The sequence below is a fragment of the Accipiter gentilis genome, chromosome Z (assembly GCF_929443795.1).
Source record: "Accipiter gentilis chromosome Z, bAccGen1.1, whole genome shotgun sequence".
In the NCBI taxonomy this organism is placed as follows: Eukaryota; Metazoa; Chordata; class Aves; order Accipitriformes; family Accipitridae; genus Astur; species Astur gentilis.
This window is the reverse complement of record NC_064919.1, coordinates 88,343,066-88,356,581: the sequence shown is the minus strand read 5'-3', so window position 1 is coordinate 88,356,581 and position 13,516 is coordinate 88,343,066. Positions and strand designations below refer to the sequence as shown.

General features: G+C 42.5%; 1 protein-coding gene across 12 annotated transcripts in view; it reads left to right on the top strand.

Moving 5' to 3' along the window:
* Positions 1 to 232: 232 nt before the first annotated feature.
* TCF4 (transcription factor 4) overlaps positions 233 to 13,516 on the top strand; it is a 245,647-nt gene continuing 232,363 nt past the window's right edge. For 3 of the 12 annotated variants that reach the window (XM_049794246.1, XM_049794241.1, XM_049794240.1), the window contains exons 1-2: positions 910 to 1,405; positions 3,121 to 3,193. In XM_049794246.1, coding sequence (XP_049650203.1) covers positions 1,115 to 1,405; positions 3,121 to 3,193 — 364 coding nt within the window. In that variant the 5' untranslated portion in view covers positions 910 to 1,114. Of the gene's footprint in view, positions 330 to 697; positions 714 to 909; positions 1,406 to 2,387; positions 2,511 to 2,622; positions 2,771 to 3,120; positions 3,194 to 13,516 lie in introns of those variants that run through there. The other 9 variants (XM_049794244.1, XM_049794239.1, XM_049794238.1 and 6 more) reach the window with 7 other exon arrangements.

Here is a 13,516-nt window from a genome sequence, read left to right as displayed (position 1 = left end):
GCTCTCTGTAAATCGAAAACCTCGGGTTTGAAATTTAGCTGTAGGCACGGGGGGGGGGGGGGCGGGGGGGAATTGGGGGGAGGGGGTCATCCACAAACAAACCAAAACAAAGCAGAATAAAAAAAAAAAATGGACTGGATAATACAAGGGGAGAAAATATTGTTCCTCTTGGCAAAGTCTCCGCATCACGTGTATTTGCAGCCTCGTATAAACTCGCTTTGCCATGTGTATGTGCGCGAGCTGGGGAAATTTAAAGTATAATCCCTGCAAAAGTGCGGCGCGGGCGGGAGTCGGCGGCTGGCCGGGATCTGCAGCTCCATGATCTGCGGGTACGGAGGCGGCGCGCCGCCCGGCCCCGCGCTCCGCTCCGCTCCGCTCCCCTCCGCGGGCGGGCGCGGCAGGCCGGCGGCGGGGCAGCGGGCGGCCGGCCGGGAGCGGAGCCGGCGGCGGCGGCGGGGGGAGCGCGGGGCCGGCGGGCGGGGGCCCGGCCCGACCCGGCCCGGCAGCGCGGCGGCGGCGGGTAGCGGCGCTGCCGGGGCTGCGGCGAGGCGAGGCGGCGCGGCCGCTGCGCTCCGCGCCCCTTCCTTTCCTTCCCTTCCCTTCGCTGCCTTCCCTTCCCTGCCTCCCCATCCCTCCTTCCCTCTCCTCCCCTCCCCTCCCCCCGGGCGCTCGGAGGGAACCGATGACTCCGCACAGGCCCGCGCCGCTCCCGGGTTGTTGTTATTAACCCCCCCCCCCCCCCCCCCCGCTTCCCTCCGCGCTTCCCTCCGCAAATTAGAAATTGGGGCTAATTGTCAAAGGCTGCTCTCCGCTTCCCTCCCGGCCCCACCACCCCCGCCCCGCGTCCCTCCGCACCGGCGCCTCCGTAGCCTGCGACTTTGCATCTTTTTTTTTTTTTTTTTTTTTTTCATTGCTGTTATCGCTCTTTGCCGTTTCTGCCTCTAAACGCTACTTTGCGTGGAAGAAGGAGAAGGGAAAAAGTTGGGAGCGGATGGCTGTAGTTTCTTCTCTGGGATCCTCATTCATTCCTCGCTGAACCTCCTGTTGCATAAATGATGCTCCGGGAGCGAGGCTTTTTCTTTTTTTTTCTCCTCCGGATTTGGGTTTAGAGTGGATGTTACCGGGTTTCGATCGGCTCTTTGGAAATACAATATCGCTTTTTTGTTGTTGTTGTTTTTGCTGCCCCTCCATCTTTTTTCCCTCCCTTCTTCTCAACTACCCACCCCCGACCCCCACCCCCCTGAAAAATCCGATTGTGTTTCCTGCAAGGCTCGGGACTGGGTTTCTGATTGCGGTTATTTCCATGTTTCTAGGTTTGTGTGATTTTGCTAAAATGCATCACCAACAGCGAATGGCTGCCTTAGGGACGGACAAAGAACTGAGTGATTTACTGGATTTCAGTGCGGTAAGAAACAACGGTGGAAATTAACAACAGCTGTAAAAAATATCTTCTAGCTGATCTGTTAAACTAGAAAAAAAAAAAAAACAAAACCAAAAACAAACCAAAAACCAAACCAACAAAAACAAAACAAAACTGTGATCTAAGTACATTGGGCAATTTTTAATCAGCAGCTAGAACCGTGGTAAATATCTTTCTGCTTTAAAAAAAAAAAAAAAGAAAAACAAAAATTAGAGTCTTTTTATTATTTCTTATTGTATGTGATGGGAGATGCAATCGTGTTCACAGCTTATTTTAATGTCTTGGATGTCTAAAATAATTCATACAAAAAGAGGTGCCCCTAAAACCGAACATTTCTCATCATTAGTTAATAACAATATCTAGCACTTTTACTGTGCTTTACGTTTTATAGCGTTGTTGGCACATGAACTAATTAATTGCTAATTAGTTGCTTATATTCTATTTTCAGTTCTTCCCTTGTTTCATTTTTTGGCACATGGAAAGTGCAAAGAAATCCATGACTGTCTCAGTTTAAAGTTTTCACTGAAATCTCATATGGCTTCTGCTGTCATTAAAACTGCTCCAATCTTTTCCGAAGCCCCCCAGCTAGATGGTGCTTTTTTTTAAAAAAAAAAAAAAAAAAAAAAAAAAAAAAGTACTTTTTGTCTCTTTGGGCTGCTCCTGGCCGGGCTGGTTTGGAGGCCAAACGTTAATCCGGACGTGTGCACTTGTCTAGTTTTGTCAGGCTCCCCCTCCCAGCCCCTTCCTTCCTCTCCCCATCCCCTCCCTTCCCCCCAATATGTCAGGAGTATCTATCTATCCAGTTATTTATTTATTTAAGGGGAGAATCAGTTTGCTGTGAGATGCATGTATGTTCCTAAAGACCAGCAACACCCCGCAAAAACCTGCCTCCCCCCCACACCCCCCCCCCGTGTAAATGAGGCTGCTTCAGGCTGGTGCTGCTGCTGCTGCTCCAGACTTTGCTTTGGAGGAATGGCTTGGGGAAGTTTGGCCAGGAAACGTAGCCTGAGGCAGCTTTGCAGCCCCCTCTTTGCTTGTTGCACTTTTTCCATTTGTTCCTTCGCTTTTTGCAGGCTCTGACTCAGGGAAGGTGCGTATTATCCACTAGACACGTCGAAGAAGAGAGAAACCAATTAGGGTCGAAATAAATGCTAGGGAGAGAGAGAGGGAGCGAGAGAGAGGGAGAGAGAGGGGGAGAGGGAGAGAGCCTTGCTTCAAATTGCTCTCGTGTTAGAGACGAAATGAGAATTTAGGGCAGGTGGCACTTTGCATTATTATTATTTGGGTTCACATATGACAGGCAAATCGTAAAGCGGGATGGAAATGGACATTGCTACATTTATGGCCAAGGTTTCAGCAAAAAAACTTTTTTCGCCTTTGTCAGCGTGAGAGTTGGAGAGGGGAGCGAGCCCCGCTTCCCAGCCTGGATAACGCTGCTGGGGACTGGGATTGCTCAAACTCTTCGGGAAGCGAATATTGTTTGGGGAGCTAATGAGCCTAATAAAACCATGATGATGGTGGTGAGGGGCTGGTGGGGGCTGTAAGAAATACTGACTCATTTTCAGGTCTGTGGGGGATGATGTTTCGTGGTAGACAAACTATTGAACGTAGTTCACAGCGAATGTGGAAGGAACTTTTGACTAACAGTGGACTCGGGAATCTCTTGTTTTCCAGTAGTAATGCCTCTTTGTTTTTTTTAGATGTTTTCACCTCCTGTGAGCAGTGGGAAAAATGGACCAACTTCCTTGGCAAGTGGACATTTTACTGGCTCAAGTATGTAAAATTTTTGTTTCATATGTAGTTAAAATGTTGTTAGTTATTTATCCATAGGCATTACCTTTGTTGTGGTTGTGTTAATCTCTTCTGGGGAGCAGATTCATTCAGATCTGAGCGGAATTATTCCTAAGCGCTGACTGTTATTATTATTATTACTACTTCTTATTTCCACAAGACTGGGACATTTTGACAGTATTTCCATACATTTATGATATTTTTAACCCCCTCCCCCCCCCCTCCCCAAACTTCTTCTCTGTATAATTGTTCAAGGTGAGCTAGTTTAAATCTTTTTCTTTTTTCAATTGAGCATTGGAGATTTTTATTTACAATTTCAGATGCTGTCTTTTGTATCTCAGAGATGATAATCAAAACATCTTGCATGAGAATGAATTTTGTGAATAAGAATTGAAGGCTGCTTAAATAAAATAAATAAATAAATGAGCAAGTATCTGAGCATAAACACCAACCTCTTCCGGGAAAAGAACTCTTTAGTATTAGAGATCACTGTTTGCTGATGGAATATTTGTCGGTGAATTAAAATTTTCGGGCTGATTTCTTTTCCTGGTAGAAGACAGGGCATTTTCTTTCTAAATATTTGCCTGCTTTTGAAGAGTGCCTGAAATTTAACTGGAGGATTTGTTTGTTTGTATGTTTGTTTATTTGGCTGTAGTAGTACTATATGGGCAACTTCTGCATTCCCTAAAAGCAGGAGTCCTGTTTGATGACAAAAGAAATATCAGAGCTCTTTGTGGTAGAACATATGTGTACAATAATTGTCTGGCAACTGAAGTTTTATATACAGGTTTTTATATGCCTGACAAATTAGAAGTAAAACTAGCAAGGATACTTACGCATTTGAAATTTTCTTACTCTTCTATTAAGTTCGTTTAAGAGGGTTCCCTGCCTTGCGGATGTGGTGTTTTGGACAGGACACAAATACATCTCCGGGTAGAGAGTTGCAGCGTTTTAAAAGCACAGGCAATTACACATACCAACACACTGTACGTAGTATTGTTATACACGGAGTACTGTTCTAAATCAGATGGTAAATTTGGACAAGTCTTCGCTGCAAACTGCCAGTGGATATCTAGATATAAACACGTCATTGCATATAGTTTCATGCCTGCTACTTGCAGTTTGTACTCAATTAAAGGAACCTCTTCTGTGTATTCAGTATAGCCATTTTTATTAAATGCACTAGTGTGTCAATTAACTTCTTATTTCCAAAGAAGGACTTCCTAATTTGAAGGTAGTCTGTAATATAAATTTTGATCAAATGCCGCCAACAATTATTAAGTACTCATTTTGTGAATTTTATTCTATTCAGACTTTCAAAATAACATGTTTTTGGTTTTGTTTCACAAATTTGGTTATGTTATGAATATAGTGACTTGGTGAATTTTACTATTGGGTTTGAATAGGTTTCCAAATGTAATTTTCTTTATATCTCGCAAGCTAAAGGTTTTAATCCTATTTTTTTGTCATTTTCGGAATTACATAATTTTAATAACTGATTTATCCGAATACATAATATTCACTATATTTGTTTTCGCTGGAGAGAAGCGAAGAGTGTTTGTGCCAGACAAATCAATTTGTCATGCTTATATACCAGTCAATGCAGCAACTAACACTTGGTCTAACAGCAGTTGACTAGATAGTTACATTTAATAAATGCATCGTAAACCTCATCTATGAAGTCATTTTGATCAGAAATACCACAGGATAGCAAATCTGAACAGTGAGTGAAATCAAGGGGTTATATGGTTTTTTATTGTCTCTAAATCTGAACAATTAAAGTAACTTTGATGCGTCATTTTAGACATACGAATAATTTAATGTGCTGAAGTACATTAGTAATATTAAGATATAGACTATTTAAAATAACACCTGAACTCTCCCGTACTGTTAACAACATGTAAATGCTTGAATACGCCAGTCTCTGATGCTGGAGGATGAAGTACCCTGCTTGATAAAGGAACGTATACTGTATGTTGGTAGACTGTTTGCACAATGGCATGCAGCACAGGGTACACTCTTCTAAAGGAAAAGAATTTTGAATTTCCTATATAAAGATCTGTTGCTTGGTTATTAGACAGAGAGTTTTGTAGTGAGCGATCGGTGATTTCAAAAAAAGTTCTCAGAATCTAGGTATCAGTGAATTGCCCCTCACGGATACTCGGTGAGAGGGTGGATGTGTGGCCTGGAGATACAGTTGCGAGAAGGAGAAGCGTGGCTATTGTTTCCCTGTGCTCTTGCTGGCCAGCTAGCTGTGTGCGAGAGTCTTGCTGCTTCAGAATATTTGGTGTGCGGTGGTGTAATGAGCCAGGACTTGAAAAATTCAGATTTGATATGATAGCACCTAGACAACTGCTTCAAGAGATGTTTTCTGTAACTATATGGAAGGATTAAAGATAGCCCCATTAATAACATGGGAACACAGTTTATTATTCTAATTATGCATATTGATAATACAGAATTTTAGTGATCTGAATGCAGCTTGGTCTTCCTCCTGGACAGATGCCCTTCTGAAGTTTGAGTTGACCTTCTCTTAATGGTCCTCTTTTAAAAATTGTATTTACTGAGATGGGGAACCGCAGATGTCATTCCTCTGCATTAACCTGAAACTTATCTTACGGCGGGGGGGGGGGGCGGGGGGAGGGGAAAAAAAAAAAGACCCCAAAGAAAAGTAATCCCAAGCAGTGAAGTGAAACTATAACTGTACTTTAGCAAGTGTGGTAATATTTCATGCTTAAAGTCATCTTAATAGCTTTTTACTCATCTAATATATGATGCTCTGTTGTGATTTGTAATGTGTGAATGAAAATAAAGTAAAGCCACATTTCCTTTTAATCTTTAATTTCACAAACATGGCTTCTTACCATGTTAAGAAATGGTGAGGGCTGCAAGGGAGAAAGGAATGTAACCTGAGCCACAGCCGTGACATTCCCATGGAGCATTTTTCACATGAAAGGCTTTTGTCAACCCAGTAAAGGACCAGGAGTTTTTGTTTGATGTTTGCAGGTGTTCAGCAGAGAGCACTAAAACAATTCAGCCATGCTGGTTTAGAGACTCTGACCTTAACAGGGAGAACTGGTGAAGACTGAAATTATTTTTAAGAAAACTCCCATGGAGTTACCTCAAATTTGTATTGTATTTGTAAAGTGATTTAATACCTGTTACTTAAATTGAACAATACACGTCCATTAGAATGAAGCTGGTTTTTTTATTTTTTTTTTTTCTTTTTATTCTTTTTTTTAGGACACTTGCCAAAATAAAATTGATTTTCCCAAATCTTCTAAAATTTTCTGAATAGTTTACCTTAGCTTCTGCAGTAAAAGCATTTGCCATAATCTAAGTGCGAGCCATTGTAAAATAAGGGGAAGATGATGATCGCTGGTGTTTGATTTTGGGAATGGGTTTTGAAGCAGTTTTTCAACAATTGTGGTGCTGAAGGATTTGCTAGGTCTGTCACATTTGGCATATTTCAGTTTTTGAACTGATAATCAAAGCCCACATCTTCCTGATTATGTTCAACTTCTGCTTCTTCTATTTTAAGTATTTAATTTTACCTAAGTTTTCAAGCATCTGTTATAGATTGCCCACTGTGTATATGTTTGAATATTGTGTGGGTGTGAGTAGCAGTAGAATAACTGAATTCTTATGATTGGCCATTCCTAGTGCACAAAAAAAAAAATCTAAAATCTTTGCTAGCACAGACATCACTGAGTAAAGTGAAGTCAGTTTAAAGGCTTTAAAGACTTGCTTTTAATTTTGCCATTAGTTTGATTAGGGCTTGTCCTGCATTAGAATAACAGCGATTACAAATTAAGACATCTTTAACTAGGGTATCACAAATTCAGCTTGGTTTTGAAGTCCTTTTTTTTACTTTGGATGTGTCTGTGAGTAAATTATAACCAAATAGAGTTTTTTAAGTACAGTTCATTTTTGGAGTGTGGCCTTCTGGGAAAGGTGTATAATTCTGCTGTTATTGGTTGATCATCAGAAAAACTGAATTAAATATAGTCTTTATCTTGAAAACGTTTTGGTAACCGCTCAGGTTAGGCACACCTCAGGATGCGTGCACGGGTCCTGTTAGTGTCAGTGGGAATAATGCGTGTGTGCGCGCTGGGGAAGAATATGCCCTTTACCAGGGAGGATTTTGGAAGAATGCCATTTATTTTGGGGGTTATGATGCAGAATTGCCGCTCAAAAGAAAAAAAGTAAGAGATGAGAAATTTTAAGCGTATGGATCAGAAAAGCACTTTTAATAATGAAGGAAAAGAAGCGTAGTAGGTACACAGCTATTGCAAGTACATAGGTGGCTCTGAAGGGTAGTCCGCGTTTATAATGGTATATGTCAGGAAACACAGAAAATTATGATTGAATTGGGTGTTGGCTTTGCTTGCGTGTTGCACCACGTTCTCCCTTTGCCGGGCGGCATTCCAGGTCTCCAGCACACTGGTGCGCAGGACATGGCACCTTCCCAGCCCCAGCCCCTCCAGCCCCTCGCCCGGTCGGTGCTGCTGCTGCTAGCCCGTGGCTGTGCTTTGTAATACTCCTCTCTTCACTGGACTGTTGAAAAATACTTGAGGCTTTAGCTACGTAGATACACAAAGGCAACTGCTTCCATATTTTTCATCCCTAATGTTTCGTAATTATGATTAAGAAGAAGAAGAATGCTAGTTACCTCCCATCCTTCCAGCTATGTTTACTTGTGAAGCATTCGATCCTCCTCCCCTCCGAGTCCTATTAAAGAGAGTACTGTGGGGGCAGAAGAAGACCCACGCTATGATATTTGAATTGGCCTGAGACACCATAGCGCATACTTCGAGGAGCTAAATATTTAGTTACAAAGAAGAGAGGTTACTTCTGAGTTTGTACGTTGCTTGCAGTGGCAAACCGAGTGTATCCTGCAGAGGACGTTCCAGAGACACAGCCACCTGCAGTCACTCACATATATTTAAATCTGGAAGCTAAGGTCCTATCTTGGTAATTTAAAAAAAAAAAAAAAAAAAAAAAAAAGATGCAAATCCCCTTGATTTCTGATGTTGGAAGAAAACTAGCCTTCTTGAATGGAAAAGGGTCTAAACAAATACTCTGCAAAATGCTTGCATTGGATCTGATTTAAGCAAACTGTATCTGAAACAGTTCAGTGGTGCTGTTGGATACTGTAGCTTTTTTTAAATACTTTTTGTCACAATCATTGCGTGTCTACCTTGTCAAGACTCCTGAATATGTTTAATAATTTAAAGACATAGACATTAGCTGTCTGAGAGGCTGAAATGCTTGGGGGCCAGATCCAGCCAAATGTCACTTGCAGGAGATGTTTGTGCCTGCTATTGCCAAATTTAGCAGTAACAGAAATAATGTTTTAGATTATTCAGTGGATATGAGGTATCTGTGAAAAAAGTGTATCTGTTAAACCAGTGAACTTAGGTCTGAGTTGGAGTTAAGTAGGAGTACAAAGCTTGTCTAACGTGTTCAGTAAGGGATGCAGGAAAAAAAGGCATTTGGGAGCGTGTGAGGTACAATTTGGCTTCTTCCCATTAGATTTGTACTTGTGCCACTCCCAAATTCATATTGATTTTTGTCATAGGCAAATGCAGCTTCCATTGACTGAACTCCCAAGAAACATTAAAGAGCCACAAATAATTGTCAGCCTGTGCATCTTGTGAACACCAGGTCACACAAATTTTAATCTTTCACCACTTACACTTATTTTTTGGCTACTGCAAAAAGAACATGTGATTTAATTTTATTTTTTTTTTTTCTCCCCCATGATTTAAACCATTACTGAATTTTGGAATTGCTTTGATATTTTACTTACCTAGTAAGTAAAAGGATTTAAGCACACACTTTGGGGTCCCAGGAATGTTGCGAATGAACTGCTTGACTTTTTTTGACAAGATCAGCAAATATCTTTACCATACTATTGTAATGAGGAAATCACTTAAATAACAGATGAAAAACTAAGTCACATAAACATATATAATAGAACTATGTAATGAAAGTTTATGCTGTTAATTGCTTGAATCTCTCTTAAATGCACAGAATCATGGAGCACTAAAAGCTGTCATATAAACAGTTTTGTTTTGAGTTTAAAATTATTCCTTTTTTTTTTCTTTTTTTTTCCTCTGCTATGATAAACAAAGTCATTTTGTAAGCTTTACAGATCAAACATTTACTTCTAATGGTAAACTACATTTTGTATCTGGAAATTTGTGTCTTTGCAAGTCCCAGAAAAAGAGTAGAGCCCCGGTGGCCCCAGGCCTGTGGTTTTCACTGTTTGATATCATGATGTTATTTAGATCAGTTCCCATAAGCCAAGATAACAGATCTGCAATTGTTGAATAAGAAACAGGGAATGTGTTTGTAATGGTTTAAAGATCTTTTACCAAAATTTTCCCAGATAAACGATACCAGGGCGCTGGACATAATCAAAGTAGAAGTAAAAAGGGATAGAAATTACATTTCAAGAAGTGGAAATTATTTTTTTTGAATGTCCTGAGTTGGGGGCAGCCTATTGTTTTGAAGCTTATGAAATGCAGCCTTACGAAAGTCAGGTGCCTACATCTCCTAGGGCTCCTCATAGCTGGCAGAGGAGGGATTGCCGCGAGGCGTTTCAGATCAGTGAATCGTTTTCTGGCGATGCCTATTCTCCACCAAAGGACCTAGCGATTTGCCGAAGCGTAGCTTGCCGTGTTCTGGCTGTCGAAGGCTAGGTGAGACGGATCCGATTCCCCCCCCCAGCCAGATCACCCTCTCATTGCTCAGACAAATTTCGAGTTCAAGTAAGCTCACTGTGCGGTCATCAGAGAGAAGAGCCGGCATAGCCTGGGAATGTTTTACATGTCCTGCTGAAGATGTAGGCATATAAAATTAATACACATGTAATAGTATGTACCATCTGCCAGTGTCTGTAGGTAGTCCGTAGAGTTCCTCTTGCACCTCACAAGACAGGAGGAATAACAACAGTTAAAATGAGTCCCTTGAATAATTTAATTTGGTGTTACTTATTCTGTACTATTAACCGCTAAGTAAAAGTCACTACCAAATTTCCTCATCTGCCTTTATGCAGCTGATGCTGCCTGTCAGTCTGAGGCAATGAGATGTCGAGGGGCCTCCACTTCTTTTGTCATCTGGGAGGTATCGTGTGCCTCCCGGGATCTACCCCAAATGCCGAAATCTGTCTCTTACCGTTTGCGCGTCAAAGGTTTTCAGACCTGTGACTTGAAGGTTTGCGCCTGGGCACGAATCTGTGGTCTTGTAACACTGGCCTGCTAAATTTTCTCCTTTAACCTGTTCGCAGTGAAAGCTTTCTGCCTAGTGCTTCTTGGCAAAGCAGAGCGGTGGCAATGACCAAATTATTAGATAATTTTTCTAATGTTTTCAAAGGCTGTTGTGTAATTTCTTTTCTTTGCAAACTTACAGGAATAGGAAAAGTGCTGAGGAAGGTTGGCATATTTACTCTTTCTGCCAAGGTAAACACTAGTGCAGTTGATCTGCATATCAGCCAACCAGGTGTATTTAAAAGTGGGTTTATCTCGGTGGATTTCAGAGCGGTGAGAAAGTATTTAATGTGAAGGTGCAGTTATAGCATTGATCGCGTGAGAGCTATTGTGACAGTCACCGTTTAACGATGTCTTTCAAGACTACTATTGGTAGTAATGACAATACGTAGCTGCAATCTATTGTTGTCTGTGCTGGGTATTGATCTATTTTGGAAACAACGCTTCACACACGGTGCTGTATTTGCAGAGTACTCTTGTGGAATTTGACTAATCCCCTAAGACTTGGATTTGTTGAATATAATGATTTTCTTTTCACCTGGTGAAAAGGCTTCTGAGGTTAAGATGATGTATCTGGCACTTGGTGCCTTCTGCTCCACTGTCTCGGCGGGGTACCGGGGAGAGATGCTGGGCGCCGCACTTGCGTGTTCGGAAGCCGCTTGGTCCTCTCCTCGCCGAAAGCCCGCTCTCATTTTCAGCTGGCTTCGGCGGGCCCGGCACCTGGGCTTCGTTTCCTTCATTCGGGGCTTTACGTGAAATCTGCATCGGCTTTACGTGAAATCTGGCTACCGCAGAAAGGGACGCCGACGGCCCTGGCACGGGCGCCGGCGTTGTGGCGAGGCAGGGGCAGAAGAGCCGAGGCTCTCGCGCTTTCCGGCTGCTGGGAGAGGCGAAGTCGCTCTTGCTTTGGGCTCTGTGAGCAATGGCAGGCTGTCATCCGCTGCCGGCGAGCTGGCACGCTGCCGGCAGCCTTCCCAGCAGCTCCGTCCCTTCCTGCCCTTTAACACGCTTCCCATCGCCAGTGCTGCCCTTGGCACCCTGCTTTGTCGTGGTGTGTGTGTGTACGCGGCTCCCTGCTTTGTTGTCTGTGTGCGTGGCGAGCCGCGGAAGGTGATCTCAGGCCCGATGCAGAAGGGGTTCTTCCTTGGTCGGTGCTTCATTTGTAGGAGTTCAGAATCAGGGAGGCTTCAAACGGGAGATTTTACCTTTGGATTCTTACCATTACAGCAGATCCTTTCAGGCCCGTGGGCTATTTCTGTGGGTTCCAGCAAAGTTTATTTTAAAAAACAAAACAACAAAAAAGCCCTATTGCATATTAGATTCACTATGTAGCGATCAGTACCTCTGCCAGGATAATTTTAGGGGTCCAAAAATGGAAAAAAATTGAAATCACCGAATTAATTCTTCGGCATGTGTGTAATCCCTAAGAAAATAGGGATTCAGATCTTTTTGTTCTGTAGTATATAAAAATCAGACCCTCGCCTGGTGCTGTTTTTCTCAAATAAAAGCCTGTGTTGTTCCTGAAGATTTGGGATTGTCAGGTTAACATGGTACAATGCACTTTTTCCTCTGACTGTACATTTAAATACGATCGACCTATTTGATAAATAACTGGTACAAAGGTTTTGTTATATTAAAAACAGCTAAGTATGACTCCTGATCAAATATCAAGACTGTAATTGAATCTCAGGGGTTCTGGTACTGTTCATAAAGCATTTGAGTTGTTTTGTGCTTCGTGACGTCAGCCAAAAGCTTGATTGAATTATGTTCTTGTATTGTGGGAGCACCTGCCAGTGCCACTAGACTTAAGGGTCTGTCAGCATTTCCATTACAAACCTTTCTGATAAGTTTGTGACTTGGCTCTGAGCGTTTGAACCGGGCTGAAGGCTGGCATGTAAACTTTCAGCCTGGAAGCAAGTCGTTCCACAAATACAACAAACCCAAATAAAGTCCCCAGACTCTAACACCATGTATTCCTCCCTGTGACTCTCCTCTTGCCTATCTCTTCGTGAAGATCTGATGCCGTTCCTTGGGCGCAGTTCCTATTTGAAACGACTGCGAGATCCGACAGAGCAGAAGCTGAAATACTGGTGTCTAAAGAAACTACGTGAAAGAGGGTTTCTTCAGTATTTTAGAAACAAAGACATGCAGGGATGAGGCTGTGACAGAATCTGTCTCTCTAATTCTAGTACCGCAAGACTGTTTGGGTGAACTTTCATGCATTAACATGATTTGGGAGTACCTGTGAGCGTGGTCCATTTCTGCTGGCAGGACTGCAGGGTATAGCATAGGTTTCCTCATTTTTGAGGGGATTCTTGGCAAAGGGAGAAGTGACAGCAGTAAAGCTTGCACGTACAGTTATAATGCAGAAATAACTATTAAATTATTTTTAGCTCCTCATAGATGTGCATACTTAATTATGAGGACTACACATAGCAGCCGATCCTGAAATGCGGAGGAAATATTTAGTGCCGTGCCGCTTGAGGTGCATTGCATTAGGAGTAAATGCTCCTTATCCTTAGATGACTGCTGTCCATTAGGCCTTGTAACTGTTTAAATGCTGCAGATATTTTGAGAGAAGGGCAGGGATGAGACTACTGTGTTTGTGATAAGGCAGATTCACCATCAGACCTCCTGAAAGGAAAGAAAGTGGCCTAATAGCTTGATTAAGTTTTGCAGCCATGAGACCATCATAGCAAGTCCTGGGTTCACCCCGAAGCTCACCCTGCCGTGTGTGCGGGAGGATCCTGGCTCTTTGCCCCTCCTGCTTCTCCAGGATTAACTGTTTTGCTTGGGCTGTGCACAGGGGAGATGACTTGGACTCTCAAGACTTAACAATACTGCAAAACCTCATTCACACAGCATTTCCTATCGCATAAATCACATCTACCTGGAATTTAGACAAGCATTCTGACACAGCCTTTCTGAAATCTGCTCCTTTGCAATGAATACTGTGTAGTCAACTGGAGGTTGTGAATGTCCTCTCCGTATGACTTCATCTGACTCTGAAATGTTATTTTTTCAGACGTAG